We start from the raw sequence: 13501 nt of genomic DNA on the forward strand, positions 1-13501 counted from the left end.
TTATTTTTACATTTTAGGTCATTTCAGTGCATCCTGGAGGAGAACACGCCTGAGGGATTCGAAAGTCTGAACACAACTTTTACAGTATGTCACTCCACAATACAGAGTATATTCCTATATATATATATATTTTTTTTTACAACATTTGTTCCTCTAGGTGAGTTGGGGCGGTGAAGTGGTAGAGCTTGATCCGAATGAGAAAGGAAAACCTGTCACCAATTCCAACAAGTAAAAAGAAAAAAAAATTGAATTAATTATTAAAGCAATATAATGTATGTTGACCAATAAAGTGGAGGTGGCTTTTGTATGTTATGTTTGTTTTTAGAAAAGAGTTTGTGAAGGCCTTCATCAACTACGCGTTCAAGACTTCAGTGGAGAAAGTGTTTGAAGCCTTCGAGAGAGGGTTTTTCAAAGTGTGCAACAGGAAAGTGGTGGATCTCTTCCAGCCTCAGGAGCTGCAGGACGTGATGATGGGGCAGGAGTCCTGGGACTGGGAGGTGTTTAAACGGGTAAAACTTCTACTATTTTGTCTAAATGAAACAGGAATAAACTGACTTCAGCAGACTAGTGACTCTCCGGGTCATGGGTACATTGCTCAGCAAAGGCCAGAATTTCTCTTTTTACTCCCCCCTTGTGGCCATATTGATTGAGTTCCAATCAATATATGCAATATTAGTAACTTATTTGTCTTTGGCGATGGTATAAAGATGATAAAGATTTGTTCTACATTTTGTCATCAGTCTCATAAATCTTGATCTGCTTTTGTAATCCCTGGTGTATATTATTCGTAGAACACTGTCTACGATGGAGAGTACCACGCTGATCATCCAACCATTGTTACGTTTTGGCAAGTTTTCGAGGAACTGACAGAAGAGCAAAGGAAGGGCTTCTTCTGTAAGTAAAAGATTAATCATATCACTGTAGCTGTGTTTAAATTAGACTTCAAATCTGTTTGTATTGACTTGTTTGTATTTGGCATTTACAGTGGTAAATTTGTAGTGTGTAATTTGTAGGATTGACATTATAATAGTAACAAATTGCTATATGATAATTAAAGAAATGTCTGAAATCTTTCTGAGCCCAGCTGTACTTGTCTTTTTCTCCTGCTCCAGTGTTCCTGACGGGTTACAGCCGCGTGCCCTTCATGGGGATGAAGAGCATTACGATGACCATTGCTGTGCTGTTTGAAGGCACTGAGGCTCATTTCCCTGAAGCCCTCACCTGCCACTCTCTGCTGTATCTGCCCCTGTACCAGAGGTATCCAGTGGAGCGGACCGTGAGGGCCAGACTCCTGCAGGCCATCAACCACAACCGGGGCTTCTGGAAGGAATAGTCCACAATATATAGATCCCAGACCACATATCCTTGAAAAATCTTTGAAAAGTCATGTAGTTTGGCAGGCCAGGCAAGTGGTAATGATGATCAGAGTTTTGGGTGGAGGGTTGCAGTATCTTCTCCAGCCAGTGAGTGGGGCTGTTTTCAAATGTATCTGTGTGTCTTGGGTCAAAAAACATAACCTGCTTTTCTAAGTTGCTGTAAATTACTTGTCTAGTTTCAGAATACCTACAGAATACCTACCTGTTTTCAGCTTTCTTGAAAATCATGCAGCTTACTGCCTTATTGCACTTTGAAAGAAAGTGTACAAAATGCTGACAAAGTGTACAAAATCCTCCTGATCAATACAAAGATCACTCCTGTTTTGTGCTTCCTTACACCGGCTTTCTGTCAGTTTCGTGCTCAATTTTATACTATAGTTTATACTTTTTGTCCCATAAAAAGATTTTGTATTTTATTTTATATAAGATACATCTATTTACTATGTAATTGCTGAATGTAATGAGTTCAATAAAGGCTTATTTTATCTTAATTCAAGGTTCTGTTGATTGTTTTTCAATATCTCCACTCCTTGGGCCTTATTCGAGTGATCTGTTGCGACTTTATACCCCATCCAGAGCCTTGTGGTCAGCTGACCAGCTCCTATTGGAAGTTCCTAAAACTAGGGACAAAACGAGAGGTGATAAAGCCTTCTCTGTGGCAGAACCTCGACTATAGAACAGTCTCCCTTTGTCTGTCAGGTCCTCAGTCTATGGAACAGTTAAAGTTCAGACTGAAAACACTGTTCTTCTCCCTGGCCTTCAAGCCCGCTGAGTGCATCTTGGCCTGTTATATTTTACCTGTATTGTATTTATATGTGACCTATTGAGGCAATTTGGTCGACTGTAGTTGTCTTAAATGCGCTATACAAATAAACTTGAATTGAATTAAAAGAAAAATGTACAGCTCCTTTAACAACATTTTGATTGGTCATGGCTTCAATTTACAGTGTTGCCTTCATGGTAATTAGGGACATTTGGATGCTTTTTTTTAAAACTGCAACACAGTAACGTCTACAATCAGTACCGTTTTGCTGCTGTCTAATGATAAATTACATGAATAAATGTTTAAAAAAAAAAGTCGTAGTTTTACCACTCAGCCTGTTATATTGTGCACATCTCTGTGCTCAATAGAAAGTTATGTTAGACACAGCCTGCTACAAAAAAGTCTGATTGTCAGTGAACGCCCCATAAGTCAAAACAAAACTCGCGGAGGCTTTCTAGTAAACTGGATCCTCTCTGCACCAGAGCCAGTGTCAGTCGGTGAAAAGATGGAGGTGCAGTGTTGGGGGGACAGCTCCAGCGAACAGTTTGGACTCAGACAGACCTCGGATAGTCCCGTGTCCTGGACTGTCCCTGAAGTTATTTCACACATCTCGTGCGGAGAGCAGCACACTTTATTTCTGACCCGAAATGGGGACATTTTATCCTGCGGACACAACTCGCACGGACAACTGGGACGCAAGAAAGGAGAGAAGATTGGTAAGATAATGATGAGTAATAACAAAGCAAATACAGTGGTGCATATTCTTTTTTCATCCATGTTATTGTGGACTATGAACATTGAGTTGTCTTACATGAAATGTGCTATACAAATAAACTTGCCTTGTCTTGAACACATCAAGACAACAGAGTTAGGTTTCAGTTTCGTTTCTGGGTGATTTGAAGCAGCGAAGTTAAAGTGCATCATGAGTCAAGATTTTCACAAGAACAGATGACAACATTCTTCCTCGACCCCTTACCCCTGGTTGAGAAACCCTGTTCTAGAACATGAAATGTTACACTTTTTTTGTCCTTTATTTCAATTTTCCTTTTTTCCTTACAATTGCAACTTCACTGGTGTAAACCTATGATTACCACAGCCATTATCCTATCAAACAAATAAATAACTAGAACCTTAAAAACCTGACATGTAAAACTTAGCTTCAATTCACAATACTGAATTTAGTTTGAATTGAAATAACAATTTTCGTCCATGTTTTATTCGGTGTTATCACAACAATGCACAGCCTTAAAATAGATTTAACCAGTCCCTATTCTCTCGTTACAGGACGTGTAAACAACCTGGCAAAGGTGGTGGCGATGGCGTGTGGGCAGGACCACTGTGTGGTGGTGTGCGCCTCCGGGATGGTGTTCTCCTGGGGGGCAGGAGACGATGGACAGCTGGGGGTACCACCACCACATGACAAGTACATGCCCAGGTATTGGGACAGGGAATAGGCTTTTAAAAATAAAGATATAGTGTAGCCATGGCTTAATTTTTTTTTAATGTTTCACTTTGTTTCACTCATAATTTTCTAGTCATGTGCCCATGCCCATTCCATTGCCAATACCAGTGATCCAAGTGGCCTGTGGAAAATCTCATTCCTTGGCTTTGACTCAAGGTAAAACACTGAAAATGTCGTGTTGCTAATTAGTCTCTAATAATGGCCATTGCCGAGCTAAAGGAAATAATTTAGCAAAGTAGGCCTGAAAACTGGGGGGAAATCTATGCTATTTATTCATATGATAGTTTTCCATGATAGGATGAACCCCAGTGTATACCGTAGCTCATAGATGGATAATTACAGTCTCTGAGAAAATAAGACATGAGTGTTCAGTATTTTCTCATACCTGGTTTGCAGGTGGAGATGTGTTTTCGTGGGGTTTGAACATCCACGGGCAGCTGGGCCTGGGGAAGACGATCTCTCTGGAGTTCACCCCACAGTTGGTGCGTTCACTGAACGGCGTGGCTGTGAGCATGATTTCGGCAGGATCCAACTACTCTCTGTTCCTCACACTGCCTGGCCCGGTCTACTGCTGCGGCGCTAACGGCGTGGGGCAGCTCGGACTCGACAGGGTGGACGAGAAAGGTGCAAAAGTCACAAAAAACTGAAAATATATCCAAAAACAAGGACAATGCAAATGGCATGATTTGTTATTTTTTTCATTCAGGAAGATTCAACGTCTGTGTGGTGCCTGCTCTCAGAAATATTGGTGTATCTTTTATAAGCTGTGGAGAGGCGCATACTGCAGTTTTAACCAAGGTAATTAGGCCCGAGCGCCATCAGGGCTTGCGAAGGGGCTCTTAAAATGGCACAAAACGAGTGTGAATCGCTCGCCTCCCCTCATACACATACACTAACGCACTCTTTTCGTCATGCACGTCCCGTGTACATACATATATAATACAAAAATCAACAATGTAATTGTACAGAGCCCATAAACGCCCATGGGCGACTGAGAGCCCTGATTGCACAAGCACTTTCCGAAAATATATAGTTTATGGAACCTTTCTTTCTTTCTTTCTTTCTTTCTCTTTCTTTCTTTCTTTCTTTCTTTCTTTCTTTCTTTCTTTCTCTCTTTCTTTCTTTCTTTCTTTCTTTCTTTCTTTCTTTCTTTCTTTCTTTCTTTCTTTCTTTCTTTCTTTCTTTCTTAATATTAAATATAATACTAACTAAACTGAGCATGGAGCGCTCAGCTTTGTCAAAAAACACATTTTCACTTTCAGATACCAAGAGGGCGTGTTATTGCCCCCTGATTAAAGAATAAGTAGATCAAAACTCTATCACTGCATTCGCCATAAGACCCCTGGGAAAAAAAAGGTAACATAAAGGTAGTAGCAAAACCGTTATCTAAGATTGAGAGAGACATTGAGGAAGCGCCCCCTTGCTTTGGGCAGGGTGGTCGGCGAGAGCTGATAATCGCTGCTTTGCGGCTATATTTAGACATTAGTAATTGATGTCTCACCAGAACATAGACATCCAGATGCTTTTATCCTACCACAGATTAGGAGGACATCATTTATCCTTATAAAATGGCAAAAAGAGGCTGTTGAATAATCAGACAAAATACATAAATGAGTTTTAGTTTTTTATATTCAGACCTGTTTGTCATATTGTGTCAATTTTTACATGTTTCCACTGCACTGCAGCCTATAGATCGTTTTTCTGCTGACAATGGCTTAAGAACCTTTGTCTATGTGTTACCCCCGTGAAGACTGACACAAAGGCTGGGGTGTGACATTTGGTCTTTTATTCTGTGAACAGACAAAAATATAATTTTCAGACGGCTCTGCCTTTCGTGACTTCACCTGAACACCCCACGCAGAACTGAGCCAACTGCGCGAGACCGGTGACGTCAGTCTCCGATATATACTTTGTGTCAAACAAAAAGAAAAACAACCTTAAACTTAGCAAACAAATCACCAATTACATATCTTCAGCAACCCTTTTATACTCAACTGCTTCAATACACCAATGTTTGTCAACAATATAAAATAACAATGAAAATATCGGACGTTACTATTACTACGTCTGTAGTAACGGGACGCTAACGGTAGCGCTCAACGGTTGTCGTTTAACACAAAGAACAGCCAAAACATACAATTCTCATGAATGAAACATCTTCTCAAAACTAACGATTGTCCCACTAGTGTTAACCATACAGTGCTTCATGTACTCAACCCACCTGTGAACAGACAAAAATATAATTTTCAGACGGCTCTGCCTTTCGTGACTTCACCTGAACACCCCACGCAGAACTGAGCCAACTGCGCGAGACCGGTGACGTCAGTCTCCTACGCACGGGCCGCTACTGCCATCTTGTGGCGCAAATTAGCATGTACACAACCAAAACAAACACTAGTGGTAAATTAAAAGTTAAATAAAAATAAAAAATTGTTGGGGGTGTCTCCCTACACCCGAACAGTCCTGGGGGCCACACCCTCCCCTGCTTAATAAAAGAAAAAAGAAATGAAGTCTCATTTTTTTTTTTCTACTCCAAAACAGTGTCCCTTGAGTTTATCTGGTGGTTATATATCACATTTCTAGTATTGCTTAAAGGAAATAACTTGCAATTACCTTTTAGTAGACAGTTTGAATACCATACCAAGTAATACTAAAATTTCTGTTGAAATAACCACATTTCTTCTCAAGATGAATAAACAAGTTCACCTTACTGTGAATAATACCTTTTACCATTGTAACCAGACACATAAACGGCCAACTTTATCACTTTGTCTGTTACCATATCACGTTGTTTAAATGTAGACGCTGTTGCATATGTGCAATATACTCCACTTAGTCTTTCTGAGTTGCACTTCAGCATTTTCTGAATAATTAGCATTTCTTGTTGCAGTCTTATAGTGTCTGTGTCACTCTATTAGTCTTTAATAAGATACTTGCGTGGTGTCGGACGCCCATGGTCTCCAGAGTCTCTGTGAGCATGTGGGTGGGACCCTCACCTCGATGCAGTCCATACCCAGTGGCTTCACGGTCGGGTGTCCGAGCTGGTCATAGGAGAGGACCTGGGGCCGCCGCCGCTCCCTCTGAGGGTATATGTGGGTAGAAGATGTCGACCCCGGCACGTCAGAGTCTCTGTCCCTCTGCTGGGGTGCAACTTCCTCCGAAGGATGGTCGCTGAGCTGCTCCTGGTCCGCCTCACCGTCTGCTGCCAGTAGACCATCTTCTGCTGCGGTGTCCTGGTCGTCGTGGTGATGAGAGTCCTCCGCTTGGGGTTGCTCCAGCTGCTGCTCCGGCTCAGGTTCGGGAGTGTGCACCTGAGCTCTGCTTTCCACACGAATCTGCAGGCGAGGAGATCTCCAGACAAGAGCGCCTTCTTCATCACTGTCCGTGTCTGTGTGCTCTTGCAATGTCTCTGTTTGTCTCCTTACTTTAGCTGGTGTCTTCTTCTTTTGTTTGTTCTGCTGTTTGCTATCCAGTCTTTCCACGGGTAAGCTGTCACAAGGGAGGAGTAAGTTTCTGTGTACTGTGCGGCTTTTACCTCCTTGTTCTGGCTTGATTTCATAAACAGGCATGTCAGGACTTTTCTGGGCAACTATCACATACACAGCATCTTCCCAGTATGAACGGAGTTTACCAGGCCCCCCTCTCTCTTTGAAGTTGCGAAGGAGGACTCTGTTACCGGGATACAGCTGAACACCATGTGTCTTTTGGTCATAATAGTGTTTGCCTCTAGCCGCTTCTTTCTTTGCTGCCTTTGATGCAATCTGATAAGCCTCTCTCATTTGTGACTGCCATTTCTGTACATACTCCTCGTAGCTGACTTGTTGTTCTTGGATAGGCAAGTTGAACAGGATGTCTACTGGGAGTCTGGGAGTGCGGCCGAAGAGCAGGTAATATGGTGAGAACCCAGTGGCATCGCTCTTAGTGCAATTATAGGCGTGCACTACTTTGGCCAGCGATTCTTTCCAATCTGCTTTCTCACTGTCTGTCAGGGTTCTCAGCATGGAGAGCAGGGTCCTGTTGAAACGCTCTACCTGCCCGTTCCCCTGTGGATGGTAAGGGGTAGTGTGGGAACCACGGAGACCACAGACTTTTTGGAGCTGGGCAAACAGATGATTTTCAAATTCTCGGCCCATGTCATGGTGGATTCTCACTGGAAAGCCATACTTCAAAGCAAAGTGGTTAAAAATTTTGTCCACCACTGTCTTAGCTGACTTGTTCTTTGTAGCATATGCCTCTGCAAAGCGCGTATAATGATCCATTACCACCAGGATGTATTCGTACCCATGCTTGCATGTCTCTAAATGTAAAAAGTCAATGGACACCAGTTCAAAGGGATACGTTGTGGTAATGGATGTGAGTGGGGCTCTGTGTGCTCTATTGGGGCGTTTTCTTTTTAGGCACTCACAGGCATGCATAACAAAATGCTCGACATCGTTTTGCATTTTTGGCCAATAAAATCTGTCCCTTATCAGTCCCAAAGTTCTTTCTGCCCCCAGGTGACCCATCTCTCTGTGCAGCTCTGTGAAGACAGTATTGTGGTGTTCTTTTGGGAGGAGGAGCTGGTCCCTACCATTAACTCGCCTGTAGAGGACGCCATCCTCATTAACATAAAGTTTGTTCCACTGTCTCAGGAGGATTTTCACACCAGGGGACTCTTTCTTAAAAGCTTGACCTTTGGGCATGTACTCACAGGTTTTGTAGTTCAGGACAGGCCCAATGACGGAGTCTTTTTCTTGGCTGGCCCTGATTTCAGCTTGAGAGAGTGTCTTGTCTGGGGATGCAGCTGTGTCTTGGACTAGACTGATGGCCTGTTCACTGATGATGTAGTTCGCTGGACCTGCACTTCTTTTCTGGAAGCAAACACTATCAGCAGCCGCTTTAATGATATCCTGTTTTACTTCCGCTGTGCACTGTGCCATGTACTGGTTAATGTCAAGGGGTAATCTTGACAGGCCGTCTGCATCGGCGTTTTTCTTACCGGGCCTGTATCTGATGGTAAAGTTGAAGTCGGCCAATTCCCCAACCCAGCGATAACCAGTTGCATTTAGTTTTGCTGTGGTCAGAACGTAAGTTAAAGGGTTATTGTCCGTGTACACAACAAAATGAGGGGCGTAAAAGAGGTAGTCTCGAAAGCGTTCACATATCGCCCACTTTAAAGCTAAAAATTCTAGCTTCCCAGAATGCATGTGATAGTTCTTTTCTTGGGGTGTTAGTGTGCGTGAACCATAGGCTATTACCCTCAGTTTACTTGCTTGGTGCTGGTACAATACGGCCCCGAGGCCCTCTTGGGAGGCGTCACAGTGGAGTATAAAGGGCTGTGCAAAATCTGGATACCCTAAAATGGGTGGCTCTGTTAAACAGTCTGTGAGCTTGTTTAAAGTCTCTTGGTGGCTTTCAGTCCAGACTATGGGTGTTCTAGGTGGTGGTCGCCCTTTGTGTTTAGCACTAGCCTTTCTACCTTTTGTCTTAGGCACATGTGGCAGCTGCTTATCTGTGGGCAGGGTCAGGAGCTGGTAAAGCGGCTTGGCAATCTTCGAAAAGTTTGGAATGTATGACCGGTAGTATGACAGGAAACCCAGGACACGACTCAGTTCACCTACAGTGCCTGGAGGGTTGTCTTTTAGTGCCTGGACAGGGGCTATTTCAGCTGGATCCATTGTGTACCCCTGCTCTGACACCATCCGTCCCAGGAACCGGACCTGCCTCTTAAAAACATCACACTTGTGAGGGGTGAGCTTAACACCATGTGTTTGGTACCTCTGCAGCACATCACGGATATGTTGTAGGTGAGTTTCGAATGATGGAGAGTGGACCAAGTTGTCATCCAAATAGGGCTGACAGATGGCATCACGCAGTCCCTTTAAACAGTCCTCCATACTCCGTTGAAACTCTGCTGGAGCTGAGCTGAGGCCAAACGGTATGCGGTTCCACTGGTACAGGCCCCATGGAGTAATGAAAGCTGTCAGGGGGCGACTCTCTGGGTCTAGGAAGCCCTGATGATAAGCTTTGCCTTGATCAAGCACTGAGAACCAGGAGCTGCCGTGAAGAGAGTCCAACATGTCCTGAATTCTCGGGATGGGGTGCCTGTCTGGTACTGATTTCCTGTTGAGTTCCCTGTAGTCACAGCATAGCCTCAATTCACCTGACTTTTTCCTGACACAGACGATTGGAGATGAGTAGGATGATCTTGACTCTGAAATCCACCCTCTGTTTAACAGATCTTGGAGATAGTCTTTAACCTCTTGGTGCAGGGGCTTCGGCACTGAAACATATGTCTTTTTCACAGGGGTGGTGTCATGGAGTGTGATGTTCATGCTTAAAGACGGGATACACCCTACATCTTTGTCATCATAAGCAAACGCGTGACACTCCTCATGCAGCAGCTGCTTCACTACTTGCTGCTGGTCAGGACTGAGATGGTCAAGTTTAACTGGGGGATCCCACTGAGGTGGCTTATTGTGGGAGTGGCAGTTGCTGGTAACCTCATTTAGCTGGGCCTGAATACCACAGTCCTTATTGAGCCTTTCAGATGTGTTTTCAGACCTTTGGGCTGTAACTGGATACACTGCTTTTATTTCTTCTAGGTGACCCAGGATAGTGCGAGGAGACAAGGTAAGGTCTTGCTTGTTTGTATTTACAATGTATATAGAGATATATACTGACCTCCCCTGTGTGACAGTAACCAGTCCTTCTTGTATCACCAAGCCCTCATGTAAGGTAAGTTCATCTGGAACAAACAGGACACTTTGGCCTGCATACTGGGCTCCTACATTTGCACGGATGTAGGTGGTGCTTATTTGAGCTGCCGGCAGGCGAATCTCCTTCTTCCCTGTGTGAACTGTTCCAACCCGTTCATTGTCTCTGTTAGTCTGCAGAATCTTGACCATGGACCTGGCTGCTTTGACTGACACGGAGAATGTCTGACTGATTTTCTGTATATGCTTTGTTCTCAGGTGTCCTTTGTCCCATTTGCCCACTACTTCTTCTATTACATTGAACCCTATAATAGGTTGTTCTGCAACATTGGAATCACTTGAGACTAAAATAGGAACAAACAATGTCTTTGTGGGGTGAGTATCACAGTCCAAGTAAAATTCAGTCTCTATCCAGCCAATGTATGGTATTTCAGTACCATTTGCTGCTAAGGCTACCAGTGGTTCAGATAAGAGTTCTGCAAGGGGTCTTAGTGTGCTGTGAGAGAGGTGTTTCTTCCTCCATTCATCGTTTATTAAACTTGCCTGAGCCCCTGTGTCCCATAGAGCTTCCACTGGTACGTTATCAAGATGGCACTGGACAACACATCTTCTTCCGATGAGACTGATGAGCTTGGTTTGGTGCTGCGAGGGCATGTAACAGTGGGACTGTGGAGAAATTATTGTGTCTTGGTGCTCACCTGATGGTTTTAGTAAGCATTCAGGGTTGGCCTGAAGAGATGCAAAGTCTATGTGGGACCTGGAGAGTGGCAGGGCTACTGTTGGTCCCCCACCAGCAACCCCTTCCCGTTTCCCTGCAAATTTCTCTGTCTGCAGCCACGAGAGAGATGGCCTTCTTGTCCACACCTGAAGCAGTGACGACAGGTGTCACCTGTCCCAGCTTCTCTGCATGCCAGGCATCCTTTAGCTCTAGTGGAGGTGCGCTTTGGTGCCATTGCCCCGGACTCAGTGTACAGTTTCTTAATTTCCTGCACATCTGCTCTGAGACCTTCAATCAGCTTCACAGTCTCTGGATCTGGCCCTCTACTTTGCACTTTCTTCTTGCTACTTTTGTCACTTCCTTTACTCTGTCTCTCATCTTGTGTGTCGTTGTCATTGTCTTGTGATGTGTAGTTATGAATGGGCTGCACCTCTGCTTGTATTTCATTTACTCTGGGTGGTTTGACTGGTATGTGTCTTTTAAGTTTATTTTGTCGCTCTATTTCAAGGCTTGAAGCTTCATTTATCTTTTCAATTAAAACTTCATCTCTCACATTTGACGTGCTCAGGTATGGTTTTAACTGGAACTTAACAGCTTCACTCAACAAACCTGTCTCGAGGGACCGCAGGAATTTGCGTTGGACCAGATTTGGACTGAACTGTTCCCCTTCATCTTCTTCCCCAGACTTGTAGAGCAGTTTCTCTCTCAACTCTATTGCTCTAAACAGGAAGGCTTGAGCAGACTCTTTGGGGTCTTGGGAAATGTTCATGAGCCTGTGCAGTAGGTCTGATGATGAGTCAACTTTGTAGTGTCCTCTTAAGATGATTTTGAGAGTGGGGAGTGTAAGGTCCCGCTTCACCTCCAGCAGATCTCTGAGATGAAGGCCAGGGCTGACCGCTTTGATGACAGCTTCGATGATTTCATATTCAGCGTATCCCTTCTTGATGCCTGACTCAATCTGATTATTTAGACTGGTGAAAGAAAGCTTGTCTTTCTGCCCCGCTTCCCCAATCTGGCCCCATATTTTAAAGTCTTTCTTTAATGTGACTTCAGGCACTCTGTGGGTTGAGGCTGGATTTGCTTGACTTTCACTCATTACTGCTCTGCTATTTAGCTGTGCCCCCAAAGCTCCAATCTTCTCCTCCAGGATGCGACGTTCTTCTGCCTGCGCCTGCTGAAGTTGCTCATATTCCAGCTTGAGTTTTTCTATGGCGGCATTCTCTGACTTTTGCGATTCAGGTTCAACTGCATTATGTGTTCTGAATGACTGTAAAACTGACTTGAGTTCATTAACAAACTCTAGGAACACCAGGGGGTCACCATCTTCATCATCTTCAACTTCACCGATTGTGCATTCCACCAACTTTATCAGAGTGCGGCGGGTCAGTCCATCAAACCCTTCACCTGCCGGTTTACTGCACTTAAGATGATGGCACACTTTGATGAGCTCTGGTTTCCCCAAGGTCCACAGTGTTGCGACGATCTCATCCAGTTCTTGTTCCATGTTGATTTTTGTTTTACTTCTAGGTTCGGTTCTCGGGTTGGTTGTCTCAGGATGCTTCTTTTAGCTCCTGGCTGGGGCTCGCCAAGATTATGTTACCCCCGTGAAGACTGACACAAAGGCTGGGGTGTGACATTTGGTCTTTTATTCTGTGAACAGACAAAAATATAATTTTCAGACGGCTCTGCCTTTCGTGACTTCACCTGAACACCCCACGCAGAACTGAGCCAACTGCGCGAGACCGGTGACGTCAGTCTCCGATATATACTTTGTGTCAAACAAAAAGAAAAACAACCTTAAACTTAGCAAACAAATCACCAATTACATATCTTCAGCAACCCTTTTATACTCAACTGCTTCAATACACCAATGTTTGTCAACAATATAAAATAACAATGAAAATATCGGACGTTACTATTACTACGTCTGTAGTAACGGGACGCTAACGGTAGCGCTCAACGGTTGTCGTTTAACACAAAGAACAGCCAAAACATACAATTCTCATGAATGAAACATCTTCTCAAAACTAACGATTGTCCCACTAGTGTTAACCATACAGTGCTTCATGTACTCAACCCACCTGTGAACAGACAAAAATATAATTTTCAGACGGCTCTGCCTTTCGTGACTTCACCTGAACACCCCACGCAGAACTGAGCCAACTGCGCGAGACCGGTGACGTCAGTCTCCTACGCACGGGCCGCTACTGCCATCTTGTGGCGCAAATTAGCATGTACACAACCAAAACAAACACTAGTGGTAAATTAAAAGTTAAATAAAAATAAAAAATTGTTGGGGGTGTCTCCCTACACCCGAACAGTCCTGGGGGCCACATATGCTGTGCCTTTGATAGAGTGGTCAGGTGTTGACCTTTGGAGATGGAAGCCATGGTCAGCTGGGGCATAACTCTACAGACAATGAGCTGAAGCCTCGACGGGTTGAAGATTTGGACGGACTTGCCTCTCAGATCGCCTGTGGGAGGTAAA

The 13501-nt window shown here is 44.0% G+C and overlaps 2 protein-coding genes and 1 long non-coding RNA gene across 3 annotated transcripts in view; 2 read left to right on the forward strand and 1 right to left on the reverse strand.

Annotated features, from left to right (window-relative positions):
* The window catches only part of LOC306975930 (putative E3 ubiquitin-protein ligase HERC4), an 8836-nt gene extending 7281 nt beyond the window's left edge, over positions 1 to 1555 (forward strand). The window contains exons 19-23 of the mRNA XM_079573744.1: positions 18 to 84; positions 158 to 228; positions 326 to 509; positions 792 to 894; positions 1113 to 1555. Of these exons, the coding sequence (XP_079429870.1) occupies positions 18 to 84; positions 158 to 228; positions 326 to 509; positions 792 to 894; positions 1113 to 1333 (646 nt within the window). The 3' untranslated portion in view covers positions 1334 to 1555. The remainder of the gene's footprint in view (positions 1 to 17; positions 85 to 157; positions 229 to 325; positions 510 to 791; positions 895 to 1112) is intronic.
* LOC306977246 overlaps positions 1 to 1805 on the reverse strand; it is a 23213-nt gene extending 21408 nt beyond the window's left edge. Inside the window, exon 1 of the long non-coding RNA XR_013793820.1 lies at positions 1693 to 1805. This is a non-coding gene — a long non-coding RNA (uncharacterized lncRNA). The remainder of the gene's footprint in view (positions 1 to 1692) is intronic.
* An 818-nt stretch (positions 1806 to 2623) lies between these two features.
* Positions 2624 to 13501, forward strand: part of LOC306960078 (E3 ubiquitin-protein ligase HERC2-like) — a 30872-nt gene continuing 19994 nt past the window's right edge. Inside the window, exons 1-6 of the mRNA XM_079552369.1 lie at positions 2624 to 2855; positions 3424 to 3574; positions 3675 to 3757; positions 3998 to 4225; positions 4308 to 4399; positions 13369 to 13496. Of these exons, the coding sequence (XP_079408495.1) occupies positions 2645 to 2855; positions 3424 to 3574; positions 3675 to 3757; positions 3998 to 4225; positions 4308 to 4399; positions 13369 to 13496 (893 nt within the window). The 5' untranslated portion in view covers positions 2624 to 2644. The remainder of the gene's footprint in view (positions 2856 to 3423; positions 3575 to 3674; positions 3758 to 3997; positions 4226 to 4307; positions 4400 to 13368; positions 13497 to 13501) is intronic.

Source organism: Gobius niger (assembly GCF_951799975.1).
Source record: "Gobius niger genome assembly, chromosome: 1".
In the NCBI taxonomy this organism is placed as follows: Eukaryota; Metazoa; Chordata; class Actinopteri; order Gobiiformes; family Gobiidae; genus Gobius; species Gobius niger.